Genomic DNA, 22,088 nt, shown 5'->3' on the forward strand with positions numbered 1-22,088 from the left:
TCAGGCCATTTCTTCTCATCCTCTCACCTGATATTGGGAAGAGGGTCCCGACCCCCATCTCCCTCCCACCCTCCTTTCAGGGAGTTCTAGGTCACAGAATCGCAGAATGTCAGGGACGGGAAGGGACCTCGGGAGATGATCTAGTCCAATCCCCCTGCCAAAGCAGAATCCCCTACACCAACTCGCACAGGAACTCCTCCAGACGGCTCTCGAGTATCTACCCTCAGCATTCTCCTTTCCAAGCCCAGGTCCCCCAGCGGCTCCTCCGCAGCGCTGTTCTGCAGGCAGCCTCGTACCCTCCTCGCAGGGAGGTGTCCAATCCGCGCGCCGCTCTCGCCTCGACTCCGCCCGGCCCCGCCTAGCTCCCGTCCTGCCCTCTCAGCGCTTCCCGCTCTCCCCGCGCACTCCGACGGCTGTCTGAACGCGGCCTGTTCAAACCGGCGCCGCTACCGGCCCTTTCGCTGCACTCCCGCTTGTTTCCCGCCGCCCTAAGCGAGCTGGGCCAGCCAGCACCTTCGCTGGGCAGTCTCCTTCCTCTTCACCGCTCCAGCCGGACGGGCTGCGGTCATCGCGGCGGTGAGAGCTGGGCGCTGGGGTGTGGGGTCGGGGTGGGGGCTGCGGCGGCTTCCAGCGGCTCCAGCTGAGGCCGGGAAGAGGTGGAAATGGGCAAGTCTCTAACGACTGCCTTCGGTTATTAGCTAGTTTGTGGTGTTTTGAAAGTAAAACGAAATCAGAGCTTCGTTTATCAGGCGGGGCAGCCGCAAGAGGGCGCTGCCGCAGCGCTGCCTGCGGTACTGTGGCAATGGGAGGTTTGCGGCTCTGCGCCCGGGGAAGAGCATTTCGGCAGGGTTTAGTTTTTTTATCAATTATTTCCTGTCGCAGGGCTAATACTCTCCTGTAAGTATCGCTAACTGTTATCTAATGATGCTTTGTGTGCTCCCCCCCCGCTTGCTCGGCTAGCAAGCAAGTGGAGGTTTTCTTGTGTTTAATTACTTAATGACGCCTCTTTAAATACTGATCAGCTTTTGAAATCTCCCTGAGAGAGCCTTTCATAACTGCTTTATGTAAACCAGACATTTCTTGTTTATTGCAGTAAATTACCCACTCCTCTAGTAGTGAACGACTTAATAATAAGCAATGGGCATAATATCCTCAGGCAGTGCTGATGGTGCAGCACTGGGAGCAGTGGCTGGCAGCCCTCAGGCTGTGCTGCCAGTCAGTGAGACCTGGGCAGGCTGAGAGTGGGAGAGAGGAACCTCATGGAGTTCAAGCAGGGCAAGGGCAGGGTCCTGCAATGGGGAGGAACAACCCCATGGGTCAGTACATCCTGGGGGCTGGCCTGTTGGAGAGCAGCTCTGGGGAAAAGGACCTGGGAGTGCTGGTGCGTGACACGGTGAGTATGAGCCAGCAATGTGCCTTCATGGCCGATAGGGCCAGTGGCATCCGGGGTGCATCGAAGAGAGTGCAGCCAGCAGGTCGAGGGAGGTTCTTCTCCCCATCTGCTGCGACTTGGTGAGGCCACATAGGACCATACAATTGTTAGGGTTGGAAGGGACCTCGAGGATCATCTAGTTCCAAGCCTCTGCCATGGGCAGGGACACCTCACACTAGATCAGGTTGCTCAGAGCCCCATCCACACTTGGAGTCCTGTGCCCAGTCCCAGGCTCCCCAGTTCAAGAGAGACAGGGAACTGCTGGAGAGGGTACAGCAAAGGGATACAAAGATGTTGAGAGGCCTGGACCATCTCTGTGATGAGGAAAGGCTGAGAGAATTGTGGCTTTTGAATCTGGAGAAGAGCAGCCTGAGGGGGATCTCATTAATACTCCAAGGGTGGGTGTCAGGAGAATGGGACCAGGCTTTGTTCAGAGGTGCCCAGGGACAGGACAAGGTGCAATGGGCACAAACTGGAACCCAGGAGCTTCCATCTGAACAGGAGGAGAAACTTCTTTGGTGTGAGGGTGCCGGAGGCCTGGAGCAGGCTGCCCATAGAGGTTATGGCATCTCCTTCTGTGGAGACATTCAAAACCCACCTGGACATCTTGTGTGACCTTCTTTAGGTGAACCTGCCTTGGCAGGGGGCTCTGGATGATCTCTAGAGATCCCTTCCAACCCCTCCCATTCTGTGGTTCTGTGAAGCCAGCACAGGATATCTAAGATTTAGCTGGACAGGGTGCTGGTCACCATGTCTAGACTGTGCTTTTGCCAAGAAAAGTTAGACACAATAATCCTGGAGGTCCCTTCCAACCCTAACAATTGTATGGTTCTATGTGGCCTGATTATACACCAGAGTTTAGAGGAATTGTTTTGTCTTGCCTAAAGCCAGTCTCTTTGTGCTTTCACTCCTCCTTTGAGTTTAGTAAGATAAAAGGTAGTTACTACATTTACTTTATCATTTAAGTTCACTTTGCTGACCAGGGTCCTTTACAAAATTCTACTTCTATGCTTAGTGTTTGCAGCTTGGGTCTTTTTCAAACTATTTCCTTCTTATTTCTCCTCAGTACAAGAACAGAAGACATGGCATCCTCAGACCTGGACAGCTTGTACTTTCACATCAACACAAAGATTTCAACTGTTAAAAAGGCCCTTCAGTTAAGAAGGATAGGTAAAAGAAATTAAGAGTGGCTTTGGGTTTGCACCTCCTTGCAGGCGGTGGGAATACTCTCATTAGACAAGGAGTGTAACACGAGGCAGGGATCACCTAGGCTAATCTCCTGTTGGAAGAGGAACCTAAACAGAGGAAGGTCATGAAGGACAAGAGGATGCTGCAGCCAAGCAATTGTGAAAGCCAGGCTGCAGCTGAGACCCACATCCTCCAGCTGCAGCCTGCAGTGGTAGTGGGTACAGCTCAGTGCTTTATGGAGTATGGTATTGACTGTTTGACCAGTGAATGTTTCTGCTTCTCCTGGGAAGCTCTGGCGGTTGGGGAGCATAGAGTTAGTAGATAATTGCTACTTGCGGAGAGGAGGGAAATGGGATTTGGGGTTTGTGTTGGAGATTTTTTTTTGCTTTCAGATTTAATGTTCTGTCTTTTACAGGTGAAGAGCCCTCCCTCAAATCTATGCTCTGTAAAATAGGCAAGGAGGTGGTTGCCTCGCATGGTCTCCTGGATAAAATGGAAATGGAAGTTCAACGGCAGGAAAAACTGAGGGATATGCTAAAAGTAATTATTTTTCCTGTCATTAAAAACCTAAGTAAAAGGGATCTTTGATAAGCCTGTAAGCTGTTCTTTTCTAAATCCTCAGTAATATGCTTGGAATGTGTGGGGCTGCTTACAAGTAGAACTGGGAAGTAAAATGATCAGGAGAGAGCAACTTGATGAGCTCTTCTTGATTTAACTGGATTAACACTTCCTAATCAAGCTAAAAATTCTTCTAGTGTCGCCCTAATAATTTTACTTGCTTGGCATTCAGTAGTACCAGAATTCTGACAAGTCTTAATGTTAATTGCAGGCACTCCAGAAGTCTGCTGAGGAAAATCTGCTTCAAGCACAGCACCTCTGTGAAAGCATTCCCCAACTGCTTAAACCATTTAAGATATGGTACGTGGTATCTGGACATGGAGCTGTGAGGCTGCTTCTGACAGTGTCCAGTTGCAGCACTCTGCAGCTCTGTTTCTACTGTATCTTGACTGTGACCTTTAGAGAGACAAGGTGTTTTTATCTATTGATACTAGAGTTTGCTCTCCACTGGCCTGTATCAGCAATAGTGTGGTCAGCAGGACCAGGGTAGGGATCATCCCCTTGCACTGGACACTGGTGAGGCTACGTCTTCAAACCTGGGCCCCTCACTGAAGGAAGGACATTGAGGGCTGGAGCAGGTCCAGAGAAGGGCAACAAAACTCCCAAAGGAGCTGGGAGAACAGGTCTGGTGAGGAGCAGCTGAAGGACCTGAGGTTGTTTAGTCTGGAGAAAAGGAGGCTGAGGGGAGACCTTTACAACTCCCTGAAAGGAAGTTGGAGCCAGGTGGGGGTTGGGCTCTTCTGCCAAGGAGCAAAGGGATAGGGCAGGAGGAAATGGCCTCAAGTTGTGCCACGGGTAGTTTAGGTTGGGTATGAGCAACAATTTCTCCATGGAAAGGGTTGTCAAGGCCTGGAGCAGGTTCCCCAGGAAAATGGTGGAGTCACTATTCCTGCAGGGGTTGCATAGCTGTGGTGCTGAGGGATGTGATTTGGTGGTGACTGGCATGCTGGGTTAATGGTTGGACTCGATGATCCTGAAGGTCTTTTCCAACCCAAATGATTGATTCTGTGTTTACTGCCAGGTTGGTGCCAGCACTTTCACAAACCCCTCAGGTAAAACCAAGTTATTCAGGTTGTAGCTTTGAGGGGTAGATGTGACTATGCAATAGAAAGTCAGCTCTTTGATAAATCTGAGCATTTTTTGCTTTAGAATGGCAAAGACACCAACTTGAGAGCTGCAGTGTTTGAGGAGTGAAAGGTGAGTTGGTGACCTCAGAGCTGGGTCACTAGAACTGAAGTTTGACTATGTCCTTCCATGTATCATTTAAAAGAAAATTAAATTCTGTAACTCAGTCATCTTTCTGTGGGGATTTGGAATATCCCAGAATCTCAGCATAATGGAGTTTGGAAGGGGCCTCTGGAGACCATCTAGTCCAACCTCCTGCTCAATCAGGGCACCCACAGCAGCTTGCCCAGCAGCACAATGCCCACGGGGGGGTTAGAAGCTCTCCACAGAAGGAGACTCCACAACCTCTCTGGGCAGCCTGCTCCAGGCCTCCAGCACCCTCATAGCAAATAAGTTTCTCTTCGCAGTCAGATGGAACCTCCTGGGTTCCAGTTTGTGCCCCTTGCCCCTTGTTGTGTTCCTGGGCACCACTGACAAGAGTCTGGCCCCAGCCTCTTGATCCCCTCCTCTATCTGTCAGCTTTAGCTAGTCTTGCTCCTAGTGCCAGACTGGCTTCAGGCTGCAGGCATTCCAGGATGTGTTCCAGCAAAACAGAAGGCTAAGGATGTGGGAATAGAGTTACAGAAGTGAAAGTGAACTCTGTGTAGCACAAGTCTCATGTCTGTAGGTGCTGGCCTAGTGCTTAGGCTACTCTCAGCTGGTAAAGAGATGACTTTGACAGAAGCTTTCCTCTTAATGCTACAGATGTCTGAAGTGGAAGAACAGGTTCAGACATGGACCCTCAGTTTACCAAACAGCCTCCTAAAATGTGTCTGGTGGTGTCTTGTTTGTTTCAGCTTCCTGTTCAGTTTAGATCCTGCATTGTTGTTTGTGTGTGAAAGAACAGAAGTTCTTTAGAAATTACCACTGGGGTTCTGCCTTCCTTCTGTAACTTGGAGCAGGGCTAGAGGAGGCCACAGCAATGCTGGCAAGGCTGGAAGGGCTCTGCTGGGAGAGCTGAGAGAGTTGGGCTTGGGCAGCCTGCAGAAGAGAAGGCTCCAGGGAGACCTCCTATGGTCTTTCAGTGCTTCAAGAGACCTAGAAGAAAGCTGGGGACAGAGTTTTACTCAGGGCTTGTTGTGACAGGCCAAGGGGTGATGGTTTGAACTGCAAGAGGGAGCTTGAGAGTGGAGAGAAGGAAGAAATGTTTGAGAGTGAGGGTGGTGAGAGCCTGTTGCAGGTTGTCCAGAGAGGTGGGAGATGCTCCATATCTGGCACCATTCCAGGTGAGGTTGTCTGGGGCTGTGAGCAACCTGCTGTGGTTGGGGATGTCTCTGCTGACTGCAGGGGGGTAGATGACCTTTTAAAGGTGCCTTCCAGTCCCAACCATTCTGTAACTTACCTTCTCAACATGGAAGAACTTTGCTTACATTTGTTAGCTCCTGGGATGGACCTTGCTGGGTGATTATGCCACCTCTGGCAATAAAGAAAGGTTCTTTAGGATGTTGGTTTCCCTTCTAATCTTGTCAGTGCCAGGTTTTGCTGCTGGGTTTTCCTGAGGAATAAATCTTTCCATGTTAATGCCCATTCTCAAAGCACCCTTTGTCCTCGTGTTGTCACTTTGTGGTGGTCACTCTGGTGTGGAGTGGGCAATCAAGCAAGGGCAGGACAAGGCCATAAATGGTCAGAACCCACCTCTAGAGCGAGTGCTTGAACGGTGCTGGTGTCTCAGAAGGATCAAAAGTGTCCACACAGACAAATCAAACACTTCTTGGCTTCAGCTGTTTCACTTTTGTGTCCTTGATTTTCTTGTTTACCTCCCTGCAGTGAAACTAAGTCCAATGTCTTGAATGCTTTGGATTCCAAGTGTTTACTGAGAGCAGTTTGTCTGCTCCACAGACAGATTTAAAATCAAGCTTTGGTTCTTTCATGAGCCAGGCCAGCAAGCAGAACAACAGGGAGAGGAGGTTGGGTGGAACCCCCAAAACAGAAATAGCCCAGGATGGGGTGTTATCCTCACTTTCTTGAAGTGAGGAGCATGTTTTAAAATGCAAACATCACCTCCCTTGCTCCTTGTGTGTATCCCTCTCCCCCACACCACCACAACTCTCCACCCTTCCTTGCTCGTGTTCCCTGTGACTAGTGCCAAGGTTCGTCACGTGCAGGGCCTCATTTTTGTCTTTCCTCACAGTTTAACTGTGGTTGTCCAGGACTTCAGAAGGGCTCCATAGCAGCTTCCCCTGTCCCTGTGTCACAGAGCAGTTGGAGAGCCCAGCAGGTGGCACTGGCTGTCCTCCACATCCCTGGAAAATGGGACACGGGGAGGGGTGGATTAGTGGTGTCATAGCTAGTGGCACATCAAACTGTGTTGCCCTCAGGGCAGCAGATGGGGCACTGATGACTGCAGGGCCCCCCTCAAACCAAGATGTCTTCTTGTGGGAAGGTGAGATCCAAGTAGGGGATCAGTTCCTTGTAGACAGGTACTGCTTTAGTTATTTCTGTTGTCCCTCTCAGCCCAGCCATGCCCCTGTGGTCAGAGAACAGTGAATTGGGCCAAATGCATCTTCCTTGCTGTCCTACAGATGATTAGGAGGTGGGTGGCTGGCAAATTCTGGGGTGCATTCAGAAGACCGTGGCCAGCAGGTTGAGGGAAGTTGTTTTCCTCCTACTCTACTGTGCCACAGTGAGGCCACATCTGCAGTACTGTCTCCAGTTCTGGAATGCCCACTTCCAGAGAGATGGATAGCTCCTGAAGAGAGTCCATCAGATGCTACAAAGATGCTGAAGGGCCTGGAGCATCTCTGTGAGGAGCCCTGGGGCTGTTGAGCTTGGAGAAGAGCAGCCCCAGAGGGGATCTGAGCAATGCTCAGCAGGAGAGAAAGGCTGGGGAGGGGCAAGAGGCTGGGGCCAGACTCTGCTCAGTGGTGCCCAGGGACAGGCCAAGGGGCAAAGGGCACAAAGTGGAACCCAGGAGGTTCTACCTGAACAGGAGGAGAAAGTTGTTTGTTGTGAGGGTGGTGGAGGGCTGGAGCAGGCTGCCCAGAGAGGTTGTGGAGTGTCCTTGTGTGGAGAGCTTGCAATTCCCCTGTGGCATTGTGGTGCTGGGCAAGCTGCTGTGGGTGCCCTGCTGGAGCAGGGGGGGTTGGACTGGGTGAGCTCGAAAGGTCTATTCCAACCCCACCATGCTGAGATTCTGTGAAGTAACTCAATGTTTGAGGTTCTCAAGTGAGGGCATTGAAGGAAGAAGTTATAAGTAATGCTCAAAACAGGAAATTCCTCAGCTTTTGGGATCTTGCGTAAAAAAAAAAAAAGTGTCTGTTAAAACTCCCAGGCTGCTGGATGCTGTTGAATTTCTTTACCTCAGAACCTGAATGGATGAGTCAGGCTTCACAAGATTTGAACTTGGGAAATGTTTCAGATCTGTCTGTTGGGCTGCAGCTCTGCGCTGTGGTTCATCTGATAAGATACAAGACCTCATGTTCTGTGAGATGTCATAGCATGGTGAATTCTGAACCATGCTGTAGCTGGACTGCTTTCTGTTCACCTGCTCGCAGAGAGGTGAATTCAGCTCCAGTATGGAATTTGAAAGAGAGCAGGGAAGATCAGGAATTGTGTTCATCCAGCCTCACAGATGGGCTGGACCTTCAGCCTGTGAGTAAGCAGAGCTGCTAATCTAATGGTGGTTTTTCTTACTACTCATTTGCTGTTTACACACTTAATATTCATTCATTTTACAGCGTTGCTATTCCACTTGTGAAAAAGAAAGAGCAAAGAAAAGCTATAGAGCCTGAACATCCGAAGAAACCATCAAGAGAGAAGATAATCACTAAAAAAGTGAGCTTAATAACAGTAGAAGAATTCAAAGATGTCCCTGCGTAAGTACCATGACTGTTCTTAGACCCTGCCATGCCACTTTGGGTGGCAAATGTCCGTTTCAGACAGTGAGCCCTTGCCCCTGACAGAGGTGTTTTGATATTTTAAATGTTCCACAGGATGACAGCAGCTTCACAAAGTTCGTTTGTGATACTGAATGACCTGAAGTTGCACCAAGAGAGGTTTAGCTTGAACGTGGAAGCTGATGAGAGAGTTTTTAGGGTGTCAGGTAGTGACAGGACTGGGGGGAATGGAGCAAAACTAGAAGTGGATAGATTCAGATTGGATGATAGGAAGAAGTTCTTCAGCATTAGGGTGGTGAGACACTGGCAGAGGTTGCCCAGGGAGGTGGTGGAAGCCTCATCCCTGGAGGTTTTTGCAGCCAGGCTGGAGGTGGCTGTGAGCAACCTGCTGTAGTGTGAGGTGTCCCTGCCCATGGCAGGGGGGTTGGAGCTGGGAGATCCTTGAGGTCCCTTCCAACCCTGACAGTTCTATGATTCTATGAGAAGAAACTTCTTCACTGAAAGGGTTCTCAAACATTGGAACAGCCTCCCCAGGGAGGTGGTTGAAACACCATTTCTGAAGGGGTTTGAAAGACACAGAGCTGTGATGTTGAAGGACATGGCACTGGACTTGGCAGAGTTGGACTCAATGATCTTAAGGGCCTTTTCCTACCAAAACAATTTTATGGTTCTATTGAAAATTAAATTAATTGACCTAATGATGTTCTTATTTAGGTATATCATACAACTGGTTTGGTTAAGAGAACTTTAAGGTTGTCGAGTCCAGCACTGCCAAGTCCACCACTCAGCCATGTCCCTCAGCACCACATCTCACAGCTTTTCAGTCCCGCCAGGGGTGGGGACTCCTGCCCTAGGCAGCCTGGTGCAGGCCTTGATAACCTTTTGCATGTATAAATTGTTCCTAAACTTCCCCTGTGTATCAGTGTGAGAGCTGAAATCCGCTTCCCACACTGACAATAACCAGGCTGGCTCAGTCTGGAAAGCAAATGAAAGCTGTATTTACAAGTAAATCTACAATCTATGATGAAATGCAATGAATATGTACAAAATTCACAACATTTACAAATACATACATTCCACAGAGAAGCACAACCAAGCTCCCTTTGCTTCCCCGCAAAGGGGACCTCCCAAGGGGACTCTTCCCCCCCCACACCAGAAGAAATCCCTCCAGACCCCCCTGGCAGAAGGCAGAGAGTTAAGGAGCAGAGAAGCTGTTAAAGTTAGCTGGGCAAGGTCAGTGTGTTATCTTCAGCCAGAAGAGAGGAAGAAGCAGCCAGACAGCCCAGCAAGTTGCGAACTGCAGACTTCGACTGCCCCAACTTTCTTTTGAGTAGTGGTTCTTAAATGTTATAAATGGGCTCACAAGAAAATCTCTTTTAAAATGTTATTGGGAATAAAAGCAAGCAAAGAGCGTGCTGGGCTGGGGGAGCAAATCAAAATGCTCGACCTCACAGCAGCAGCTACAATAGCTTCTTCTGTCTTATATAGCTACAGGCTCTACCTAAACAGGCTTGTGCTAAATAGAAGGTAGGCATATGATAATGAGTTCATGGAATGGGTGGGATTTCCTTACTCATGTAGATCCTGCTTGGTGGGGGTCTTCTTGGGGATCTATAGATGAAGTAAGGAGGTCTTCCTCACAGTGTCTGCTGAACAACCCCACTCTTAAGCATGCTCTGTTCCTCAGGTTTCTTATCTGGAGACAGTACGTTTTACACTTTCCTGGATAGAACTGGTTGCAGAGCATTTGCCTGTAGTCCAGCTCCTTTTGGGCTTTTGATTTGTCTGCTTAGAAGTGCCCACAGCTCTTTGTTCGAGTTTTTCAAATACACAGTCTCTTGCCGTTTTCCACTTATCCTCAAAACAAGCTCCCTTGAACTTCACTCCTAGCTCACCCTTTAACACAAGTCATTATTATATCCATCACATTAAACATTTCTGTCTATCCAATGGAAGTGTTTAGAACAATCATTATTTTGCTTTCTTACACCCAATAGTGACTTATTTACATTCCTTCACTTTTCTCTGCTTGAACTGTGAGAAGAAAAAAATTAAAAAGACAGTTTTAAACCATCACACCCTGATGAAACTTCAGGCCATTTCCTCTGTTCTCCACCTGGCTCCAACCTTTCAGAGAGTTGTAGAGAGCCAGAGGGTCTCTACTCAGCCTCCTTTTCTGCAGGCTAAGCAAGCCCAGTCCTCTCAGCTGCTTCTCACCAGACTTGTGCTCTAGACCCTTCACCATCTTTGTTGCACTTCTCTGGAGGCAGAGGATCCATTAGACCTCTCAAAAGCTGCTTAAATGCAGAAGTATATTGGCTAACGTCTGGATCCTCTTCTTGCTTTGAGACCTGACATTTAAAAAAAAGAGAGCCATTGCCTCATAAGATGAAAGTTGTGGTTCAACTTAGAAGGAAAGATAATGATAAATGCTGGTTTTCTTTGACCCAGTTATTGGTTCAAAAAACTTCGAGCAATCTGCTTTAAAACAGGGGAAGCAAAAAAGGCTAACACCCCATTAAAAGATAAACCCCCCTCCCACTGAAACATCACTGGTTTCTGGCATAAAAACCTGTGGGTCTTTTTTCCCTGCCGTCAGGGCCTGATTCATAAAACTCCTTGTCTCAGGCCTGTCATGTAAGGATAACTTTTCTTAAATGACATTTTGGGGACAAGGACAAAATGTTCTGCAAAAGGGAGAAAAATCTCTTGGTGCCGAAGGCAAAATTTTTACCTAGAGTCTAGGTTCAACGTGTTCTCTGACAACGCTCCAAGCTGAAGCAACAGGAATTTTTGGTCTTTATCTCTGCTAAGAGAAGCAGCCAGAAACCATTCCAGTGAAATGGAAGCTTTATTTTCCAGTTAAAGCTTTGATCCTTGCTGGTAGGTCCTTAAAGTGTTCCATTTTCCTTGAAAGATGAAGGTTTTAGACCCTGGATCCAGCTGTACCTGTGCGTTGCTGGTTTATAGAACGCTTGTGTCTTGGAGCTGCAAGAATGTTTTTCTTGAGGAAGGAAAGGCATGTTCATTCTGTGGAGGAAGAGTTAGATGAATTTAAATAGATCTATTAATGGCCAGGATTTTTTCCCTGTTGCCTGGCAGTGTTGTAATACAAGATGGGGCGAGTCTGCTATGATTGTGATTTCACACACATTATTTAATCACAGAGTCGTTTTGGTTGGAAGAAACCTTCAGGATCATCAAGTTCAAAACCATTAACCCAGCACTGCCAGGTTACCACTAAACCATGTCCCTCAGAGCCACAGCTACACAGCTCTGAAATGCATCCAGGGGTGGGGACTCCACCACTGCCCTCTGCAGCCTAAGCCAGGCCTTGACAGTCCTTTCAGGGAAGACATTTTTCCTAATATCCAACCCAAAGCTTCCCTGGTACACCTTGAGGCTATTTCCTCTCATCCTATCACTTGGTGCCCAGTGACAGGACAAGAGGTAATGGGTACAAAATTGAACACAGGAAGTTCCATCTAAACATGAGGAGGAGCTTCATTGTATTGAGGGAGGTGGAGCACTGCAACAGTCTGACCAGAGAGCTGATGGAGTCTCCACCTCTGGAGACATTCAAAGCCCACCTTGACTCTTGTCCTGTGCAGCCTGGTGTAGTTGAACCTGCTCTGGTGGGAAGCTGGACTAGATGATCTCCGGAGGTCCCTTCCAACCTCTCTCTTTCTTTAATTCTGTGTGATTCTGTTCCTTGGGAGAAGAGCCCAACACCCACCTGGCTCCAAAGTCCTTTCAGGGAGCTGTAGAGAACCAGAAGGTCTTCCCTCAACCTCCTTTTCTCCAGGCTGAACAACCCCAGGTCCCTCAGTTGCTCCTCCCCAGCCCTGTTCTCCAGACCCTTTCCCAGCTTTGTTGCCCTTCTGTGGACACACTCCAGCCCCTGAATTTCCTTCTTGGAGTAAGGGGCCTGAAACTGAACCCAGAATTTGAAGTGCAGCCTCACCAGTACCAGGGACACAATCACACAGAGACACAATCAGGTCTATGCAGCAAATATTTGTGACCCATATATTCTCCCACCTAACATACTCTCTTAGGAGAATGAGGGTAAGGTTCCTACCCCAGTTGTCCATGTCAGCACAGGTTCTGCTGTAGGATTTCTACTGGCAGTAGTGACATGGACATGACTGCTTTCTGCTGCAGCTCCTGGAGCCATGTGGCTGTGCTCACACAGAACCATGCCTCCCATATGTGTCTGAATCCCTCACCAGCTGGGCCTCACTGGATTTCCATCTTAGTCCCATTCCACTCTCCCTTCCTACCACAGCTGTGACAGGCTGTAACTGGAAAATTCTGGGTGTTTTCACTCATTCTGTGCAGCTGAATATGCAGGAGAATCTCTGCTTAACATCAGTAGGGCTCCGAGAGGCCAGCCTGCAGCGACTTCAGTTTCAGAACTCTGCAGCAGGTACTTAATGAAGGTACGTGCTGCACTGAGGTGTGGATGTGGAGGCCTTGATCAAACAGAACATTCCTGCACAGTAAGAAACCTGCACATTATCTTTGGCCTTCAAATCTGATGCAGGAAGACACTTTTTGGAGGAAGAGAAAGGAAACGGCACACTAAATGTCTGAGTTAACTTTGAATTCAAGGCAAAGGAGACCACTCACTTTATTTTGTCCTTGACATTCTCACCACTTGGGATCTGCAGATTCAACAAAGCTGGGGAAGGCTCTGGAGAACAGGGCTGGGGAGAAGTAGCTGAGGGACCTGGGGGTGTTGAGGCTGAGGGGAGACCTTCTGGCTCTCTACAAGGCCCTGAAAGGAGGCTGGAGCTAGGTAGGGGTTGGTCTCTTCTTCCAATGAACACGTGATAGGAGAGGAAATGGCCTCAAGTTGCCCCAGGGGAGGCTTAGGTTGGACATGAGGAACAATTTCTTTTCTCAGGAGTTGTCAAGGTTTTGACTAGGCTGCCCAGGGCAGTGGTGGAATCCCCATCCCTGGAGGGGCTGCAAAGCTGTGTAGCTGTGGTGCTGAGGGCTATGCTGGCAGTGCTGGGTTCATGTTTGGACTCAACAATCTTAGAGGTGTATTCCAACCAAAATGATTCTATGATTCAGTGGTTCCAACTCTAAAGTCTCAGAAGATGGTGACTTGGGGGAACACAGGTTTCTTTTATGTGTTTTTGAGGAAGCAGCATTTGGCATTAAGAGGCTTATCTCTTCTGCAGACCTATATATGTGATATACTGATGTTATTTCTTTGAAGCACAGAGCCCTGCACTTCGCTTTTCATACCTATGGAAAAGGAAAAAAAAAGGGCTATTTTGAACGGGGCTTCTGTGGAAGGAAAATGGGTCACTTGTTTTTAAACTAAAAGGTAGTTCTGAATGTTCTGCTTTTGGTGCAGTGAAGCTGGTTTTTACCTTTATTTTAAATCCAAACAAGTGCATTTGGAACTTCTCAGCTTTATTTTTATGTCTATGGGCTGAAGTTAAAAGTCAGCATTCATGGGTTTGCTGGCCTTTGCTAGATAGAAAGATGAGGAGACAGGAACACCTGTAGCTTTTGTGATCCTTAGTTATAAACAGAATTAAAAATTCCAGTTGTTTTAGACAGAATTTACTTTCAGATCCAGAGGCCTGCATCTAAAGCTCTGTGACAAGGCTGTCTCCATGCTCACCACATGGCCCCACTGCCACTCTTGTCACTGGTCAGGCAGTCAGTGACACCAGAAAACATACAGTTCCACTGCAGCTGGTTTAGTGTCTGCTGCCAGGTCTTTGGTTGCTGAATTTTCTCCACACCCCAGCACATCTGCTAGGCCCATGGGAGCATCTTGGATGCCTGGAAGCCTGTCAAAGAGAGCTTGATTCTTAGGTTTCTGCAACCAAATAGTGCTTTTGTTTCTGCCTCTGCGTGAGATGAGGTGTTCTCCTGTAGAATCAGTGAATTGCTTTGGTTGGAAGAGACTTCCAAGACCATCAAGTCAAACCATTAACCCAGCACTGCCAGGTCATCACTGAACCATGGCCCTCAGCACCACATCTCCATGGCTTTGAAATACCTTCAGGGGTGGGGGCTCCACCACAGCCCTGGGCAGCCTGGTCAGTCCTGCTGTGGAAGAAATTGTTCCAATGTCCAACTTAAACCTCCCCTGGGGCAACTTGAGGCCATTTCTTCTTGTCCTATCACTTGTGCCTTGGGAGAAGAGACCAACCCCCACCTGCTCCAACCTCCTTTCAGGGAGCTGTAGAGAGCCAGAAGGTCTCCCCTCAGCCTCCTTTTCTCCAGGCTGAACAACCCAACGTCCCTCAGCTCCTCCTCACAAGACTTACACTGTAGACCCTTCCCCAGCTTTTTTGCCCTTCTCTGGACCTGCTCCAGCCCCTCAGTGTCCTTCTTGGAGTGAGGAACCCAAAACGGAACCCAGGATTTGAGGTGTGGCCTCACCAGTGCCTGGTACAGTGGGGGAACAATCTCTGCCCTGCTCCTGCTGACCACACCATTGCTGAACCAAGCCAGGATGCTGGTGGCCTTCTTGGCTACCTGGGCACACCCTGGCTCATCTTCAAACAGCTGTCAACCACAACTCCCAGGCCCTTTTCTTCCAGGTGGTTTCCAGCCACTCTGTCCCCAGCTTGGAGCATTCCTAGGGTGGTTGTGACCCAAGTGCAGCACCCAGCACTTGGCCTCGTTGAACCTTATCTACTTGGCCTCACTCATCAATCCAGCCTGTCCAGATCCCTCTGCAGATCCTCTCTGTCCTCAATCAGGCCACCTCATTTTGGTGTTGTCTGCAGGCTTAGCAAGGCTGCACTCTGGATGAAGTGGAATCACTGTATCTCTGTTGATAGCAGGAGCATAGGAGCTTAAACAGTGGTGTTTTATACCTCTGGCCTTAATCTTCATAGCTCTGCACACTCCCCTGTGACTTGACAAACAGGCTGAGGGAGGCAGGAAGGGCATTAAAGAGCAGTTAGTGTGCACACAGGCAAAGCCCTTCTGTGCTTGTGGGTTGGGTTGCTCCTTGATGCTGAGCATGGCTTATCTCAGAGGTGGTCATGCTGCATTTTTCTGAGCAGAAGTCTGCTGAGCAGAGTTTTTATTGAAGCTGCTGCACCTCTGACATTAAATCTGGATTAATTGAACTGTCAAAGTCCTGTTCACTGATCTTTTCATTGTACCACAGATTATAGCTGCTTCACCTAAAGAACATCACTGATTCTTTAAGGGAATTGTAATGTTTTTCTTGATGGAAGTGATCTAATTCCACCCATCTGCAAACTGACATTGAACCCAACACGAGCAGCCAAAACCCTTGCAGCAGCTGAAAAGTGCTTGATAATTCCAGTGGCAAGGTTGCCCTGGCCTCTACTGCAGTGTTTTGACAGAATCTCAACATGCTGGAGGTTGGAAGGGACCTCTGGAGATTATCCAGCCCAACCACCCTGCTCCAGCAGGGCACCCACAGCAGCTTGCCCAGCAGCACAAGGACCAAGGGGGGTTGGAAGCTCTCCACTCAAGGACAATCCACAACCTCTCTGGGCAGCCTGCTCCAGCCCTCCAGCACACTCACAACAAAGTTTCTCCTCCTGTTCAGGTGGAACCTCCTGGGATCCAATTTATGCCCCTTGCCCCTTGGCCTGTCCCTGGGCACCACTCTTGCCCCCACAGGTCTTTTATCTCTTGCTGAGCATTGCTCAGATGCCCTCTGGGGCTGCTCTTCTCCAGGCTCAACAGCCCCAGGGGCCCTCGACCTCTCCTCAGAGATGCTCCAGGGCCCCTCAGCAGCTTTGTAGCCTTTGCTGGACTCTCTCCAGTAGTTCTCTGTCTCTCTTGAACTGGGGAGCACAGAACTGGACAGAATTGTTGAGATGTATCCTCACCAAGGCAGAACAGAGGGAGAGGAGAACCTTCCTTGATCTACCGATCACACTCTTCATACAACCCAGGAGACCATTGGCCTGTTTGGCCATGAGGTCACTTTGCTTCTGATGCTGAACTTGCTGTCCACCAGCACTCCCAGGTCCTTCTCCATAGAGCTGCTTTCCAGCACCTCAACTCCTCACCTGTCCTGGTGCCTGGGGTTGTTCCTCCCCATTGCAGGACCCTGCTCTTGCCCTGCTTGAACTCCATGAGGTTCCTCTCTCCCACTCTCAGCCTGCCCAGGTCTCACTGACTGGCAGCACAGCCTGAGGGCTGTCAGCCACTGCTCCCAGTGCTGCACCATCAGCACTGCCTGAGGCTCCACTCTGCCTCTTCACACAGGTCATTGGTGAAGATGTTAAAGACTGGGCCCAGTCCTGACCACCAGAGGACCACAAGAAGCTTCAGGCCTCCAGTTCTTCTGGACTTTGATTTTGTGCTTAGCTTATGGCTTGTCAGAGGAGTTTCAGATGTCATTTTCATGCCACAACTTCACAGCCAGCAGTGTGTTTTCTTTTTCCTTCAGTGCATCCCTGCTATAAAATACAAAAGGACCTCACTTGCAAATATTCCAGCCTCCCAGTATTTCCACAGCCCTTTGTTTTCCTCTTTAGTGGTTTCTGAACCTCCAGGCTGTCATCAACAAGTCTTGCTTCAGTCCTAGCTTTGTGAAAGGTTTAGAAGTGGAAGCTGATAGTGCCAGACTGTGTCTGTACAGCTCAGTGACGTGCAGAAAACAACTGAAAATGGGTATTTCTTCACAAAACCCCCAAGGAGCAGCTGTGAGATGAAACACAGGTGATTTATGGTTACAACACGAACCCAACTACACTCTCAGGCAGAATCATTTCATTTCAGTTTTGCCTCATGCCATGTTTTCTGCAAAGTTACTTGATATATCTGAGTATGTAGTTTAAGGTTACACTGTAAAAACAACCTTTATTCTGTTCTGAATGCTCCTCACAGCTTAAGCACTGGATATTCTTTACTTAATTTAGCTTTCTTGTATTTCCTCTTTCTGGTTTAGGTTGTGTCATGGCTTCAAGGTCATTAAAACATTGAGGAAATGAACAGAATCAACTGCTGTGTTTATTCATTAGCACAAAGCAGCAGAAACTGCCTCTGAGAAGGGGTAACACATTCAGCTAAGGAGGAAAATCAACCCAGAACTTTGTTTCTGGCTTTTTTGATTTTGGTTTTTCCCTTGTAGGTATATGAAAGGTCGTATCACCTGTGAACAGATTAACAGCAGTGTGAATGAGATCAACAAAGCTTTGGAGACCAAGTACAAGATCCTGCAGCAGTCTTTGAAATCCATGAATACGGCAACCAGAAAGCATTACCACAGGTTCAAGGAAGAAGAAACAAAGGATACCAAAGGTATTTTGGTTTTCTGTTGTCAGTACTAAACTCAAAACTCTTCACAGGGATGATTCTGCCACTTTGCTCTGCTCTGTTAAGACCACACCTGCAGTGCTGTGTCCAGGTCTGGAGCCCTCAACACAGGCAGGACATGGACCTGATGGAGTAGGGCCAGAGGAGGGCCATGAAAATGATCAGGGTTGGAGCACCTCTGCTATGAGGACAGGCTGAGATAGCTGGAGGTGTTCAACCTGGAGAAGAGAAGGCTCCAGGGAGACCTAATAGCAGCCTGCCAGTACCTGAATGGGGCTACAGGAAGGCTGCAGAGAGACTGTTTGCAAAGGCCTGCAGTGACAAGACCAAGGGAAATGGCTTGAAATATGAGAAAAGCAGATTTAGATTGGATGTAAGGACCAAGTTCTGCACCATGAGGGTGGTGGAACACTGGCACAGGTTGCCCAGGGAGGTGGTTGAGGCCCCATCCCTGGAGATATTCAAGGTGAAGCTCGACAAGGCTCTGAGCAACGTGATATAGCTGAGATGTTCCAACAGGGGGGTTGGACTGGACGAACTTCCAAACCAGACCATTCTATGATTCTGTGACATTATGGAGTAATGAAAATTCTGGTCCTCCTCTGGTGTAAGAGGAGGAGAACAGCAATGAGAGTCATCTACAGGTCCAATTACATGCCATAAGAAACATGAAGCAATAGGTAGATATTACAAAATCCAGTCAGCTTTTCTGATCTGTTCTGCCCTAGTCAAGCCACATCTGGAGTGGTTGCCCAGTTCAAGAGAGACAGGGAACTGCTGGAGAGAGTCCAGCAGGAGCGACAGGGATGCTGAAGGACCTGGAACGTCTCTGTGAGGAGCAAAGGCTGAGAGCCCCTGGGGCTGTTGAGCCTGGAGAAGAGCAGCCCCAGAGGGGATCTGAGCAATGCTCAGGAAGTGAAAGGATGGCACCAGACTCTTGTCAGTGGTGCCCAGGAGGTTCCATCTGAACAGGAGGAGAAACTTCTTTGTTGTGAGGGTGCTGGAGGCCTGGAGCAGGCTGCCAGACAGGTTGTGCAGTCTCCTCTGGAGAGCTTCCATCCCCAGCTGGGCATTGTGCTGCTGGGGAAGCTGCTGTGAGTGTTCTGCTTGAGCAGGGGGTTTAGACTGGATGATCTCCAGTGGTCACTTCCACCATACTGGGATTGTGTGAATCTGGGACATTCCGCATCTGAGAGTGTCCGTGTGGTAAGTTTTTTTGTTTGTTTGTTTGTTTTTTTTTTTTTTTTGTTTGTTTGTTGTGACTAATCACCTAGAAAGTCTAGAGGAAAAGTCTGGCAGGCTGTCAGGCTGTTCTTATCTGGCCAGCACAGAATGATTAAATGTCTTTATCCCTTGCATTTCTCAGGATGAGGCTGTGCATTCATTGATTTGTTTGCTTACATTTCTACTGTGAGTGTCTCTCTGCTTAGAATTCCTGCAGTTTCTCAGCCTGGGCTTATTGCCAACTGACCTTGTCCTCTGATTTCAAGATGAGAAAAGGTGCTGCCTGATTTATCAGGGTAACCTTCTAGCCAGGAAGGTGGTTCAGTTACTTTGGTGCATGGACTTGCTTTTTTCAACCAAACCACCAGTCTTTATCCAGCTCTTGTTTGTCTGTCAAAGAAGATCCTGCTGTGCTGAGCATTGCTGCCCTGAATTTTGGAACAGACAAGAAATAATTTTATCTTTCTACACAGATTCAGGACATTTTGATGCTCCCCCCGATATCACAGGCTGCAAAACCACTGCACACATTGTCTTTGGGTTTCTAACACTGTGTAGGTGTGCTGCCCTGTCACTGCAGGTTGCAAATGGTCTCTGTCCATCCGTACTTAACTGCATTTTAAGCAGTTTTGCAGGTTTTCCCTTTTCCTGGTACCAAACTTGTCCAACTTTTAACACAAATTCAGATCCCCTCTGGGGCTACTCTTTTCCACACTCAACAGCCCCAGGGGCTTGCAGCATTTGCTCCTCACAGAGATGCTCCAGGCCCCTCAGCATCTTTGTAGCCTCTGCTGGACTCTCTGCAGTCTCTCTTGACCTCTGGAGCTCAGAACTGCACTCAGTACTCCAGATGTGGCCTTACCAGGGCAGAGTAGAGGGGGAGAACCTCGCTTGACCTGCTGGTCACACATTTCTTAACACATTGCAGGACACTGTTGGTCTGTTTGGCCTTGAGACCACATTCCTGCCCCGTGGAGAACTTGTTTTCCATGACTTTATAGTATTCATATCTTCTGGCACATCTGGTATCTGGCTCTGGACAGTGCTTGGGACCACTACAGACTTTGTACCCTGATGGAGGAGGACGGAGGGGTTGAGAGATGTTAGATGATAGAGCTGCCAACAGATGGAGCTCACTGTACAGGGCCTGTGGGCAGTGTGGGGTGATCTGAGTGGGAAAGTTGGTGACTTCTGGTGACAAACGGAGAAAGCAGAATGAAGTCCTGAGATACTGTGAGGCTGCCTTGCTGCTGGTTGTGTCAGTCCATCATTGTGTGTGGCTGTTCAGAAGAGGTTCTGCTGTTAGTTGTAAAGTGCTGAAGTGTGTCTTGCCCTATGAGGAGAGGCTGAAAGCATTGGGGTTGTTTAGTCCAGAGAAGAGAAGACTGAGAGGGGATTTAATAACTGCTTATAAATATCTGAGGGCTGGGGGGCAGGAGGGAGGGGACAGGGACAGGCTCTGCTCAGCTGCACCCTGGGGTAGGCCAAGGGGCAAGGGATGGAAAGTGCAGCACAGGAGGTTCCACCTCAGCAGGAGGAGGAACTTCTGCCCTGGGAGGCTGCCAGAGGCCTGGAGCAGGCTGCCCAGAGAGGTTGTGGAGTCTCCTTCTCTGGAGCCTTTGCAGCCCTGTCTGGATGTGTTCCTGTGTGACCTGTGCTGGGTTCTGTGGTCCTGCTCTGGCAGGGGGCTTGGACTGGAGGATCTCTGGAGGTCCCTTCCAACCCCTAACACGCTGTGGTGCTGTGATCCTGTGTTCTGCAACCTAGCCCTTTCCACAGCAAAGTCCCTGTCTGTTTTCCAGGTGAGTTTTTCTTTGTGGAGGCTGATATCAGAGAGTTCACCCATCAGAAGACGGACAGACGCTTCTATGTAATCCTCAACATCCTGCGCCACTGCCAGAGGCTGAGAGAAGTCCGTGGCTCCAATCTTGTCCGCTACGTCATCTGCTAAGCAGCCTCCCACCTCCTGCTTGTCCAGGGATACAGTAGGGTGAAGTATTGCTGTGAGGCACACCAAGGGTTTGTTGTCTGCAGAAAAGGTTCTATGTCAGAGTCTGTCTTATTTTCTGAGCACCAAGAAGTGTTTTTCAGACCTCTCTGTCTCTCTCTGAAATTAGGAGTGGCAATATCAAATGACCTTGAGGTATTTGTGGTTTGTTTTGAGGAACTCCTGTCCCTGGGTGAATGACAAATGGAAACCAGATTGGAATTGGTGCATCTGTGTTCACAGGAGGTTTTAATCAAATTTTTAGGTCAGCTCTTGAGAGTCAAATTCTCCCCATGTTAATAATGTTCCTTTTTGTGTTTTATGAGTTGGCGGCTGTTGAAGCCTCTGGAGCTACTCATAGAAAGCATTTAATCCCTCTAACCAATTTCCAGATTTCCTTTCCTTCATCTTTTGCTTCTTAGCCTAATTTTATATTTTGGAGTTTCCTGCATGGCTCCGACAGGAAGAGCTGAGGTGCTTTAAACGTTTCCAGACCAAGGATCAGTAGTTCTGGGAGCCATACAGTCTTCAGACTTCACCATGCAGCTGGAATTTTCTCTCAGACCAACTCTTAGGACTGAAACAGCAGAGTGGTGGGGTTTGTTAAGTGAAAATGTTGGTCAGACTCATCACAGTTTTTATTAGAGAAGGTTGCTTTGAGTGTAGTAAGCACCAGAGCAGAATTACTGTGATGAATATCAACTTAGTGAGTAATCAAGCCCATTTTGATAAGAAAACCTCTGGTCTTTTTTTTTTTTTTTTTTTCTTCCATGAGTCTCTGTCTGCTGTTATCTTTACCATCTAACCTAAAGTAGCTCCTCTTGTTTCCTGCCAGTCTTGGTGACAGTTTAACTAGCAACAGCCCCAGAGTGAATCCTAAAATTTCCCACTAAAGAGATCCGGTTGAGTGCTAAATAATCCTAGATTCCCTTTTCCTGTGGAGTTTTGAGATGTTTTTAGTCTTATCCTCCAGGGTGTTTTGATCCCTTTTCCTGTGGAGTTTTGAGATGGTTTTAGTCTTATCCTCCAGGGTGTTTTGATCCCTTTCTCTCTGGAGTTTTGAGATGTTTTTAGTCTTATCCTCCAGGGTGTTTTGATCCAAGCTGCATCATCTTGGAAGCAGTTTGACACAGCAGAGGAGGACATGCTGAATCCACTTCCACAGGTGTCACTTGAGTCCATCTGTTTCCTCCAAAACTTATTTGATGTTGATTTGGGTCTGTGGACCATCATGTATTTCTGTTTTGTTGTGTTTTTTTCCCCCCATCTTCATGTACTCTTAAGAATCTCTTGAGATTTAGCCCTTGCAAACTTCTGATTAATTAAAATAAATCTGGTGAAGCAGTTGTTTGTT

General features: G+C 48.4%; 1 protein-coding gene across 1 annotated transcript; it reads left to right on the top strand.

Annotated features, from left to right (window-relative positions):
• Positions 1-565: 565 nt before the first annotated feature.
• Positions 566-21,255, top strand: SKA1 (spindle and kinetochore associated complex subunit 1). The gene is made up of 7 exons (XM_054387395.1): positions 566-576; positions 2,499-2,602; positions 3,036-3,160; positions 3,450-3,538; positions 8,080-8,217; positions 17,339-17,508; positions 20,550-21,255. The coding sequence occupies exons 2-7, from the start codon at positions 2,515-2,517 to the stop codon at positions 20,696-20,698; spliced, it is 759 nt and encodes a 252-aa protein (XP_054243370.1). The 5' UTR covers positions 566-576; positions 2,499-2,514; the 3' UTR covers positions 20,699-21,255.
• The last annotated feature ends 833 nt before the right edge of the window (positions 21,256-22,088 follow it).

This window comes from Indicator indicator, chromosome 15 (assembly GCF_027791375.1).
Source record: "Indicator indicator isolate 239-I01 chromosome 15, UM_Iind_1.1, whole genome shotgun sequence".
Lineage (NCBI taxonomy): Eukaryota > Metazoa > Chordata > Aves > Piciformes > Indicatoridae > Indicator > Indicator indicator.

What these genes read in the sequence shown, in the direction of transcription:
- SKA1 (XM_054387395.1), top strand. Translation starts at nt 2,515, where the DNA reads ATGGCATCCTCAGACCTGGACAGCTTGTACTTTCACATCAACACAAAG. An exon ending in AACTGAGGGATATGCTAAAA is followed by an intron (nt 3,161 to 3,449) that starts GTAATTATTTTT and finishes TGTTAATTGCAG; the next exon opens with GCACTCCAGAAGTCTGCTGA. An exon ending in CTTAAACCATTTAAGATATG is followed by an intron (nt 3,539 to 8,079) that starts GTACGTGGTATC and finishes TTCATTTTACAG; the next exon opens with CGTTGCTATTCCACTTGTGA.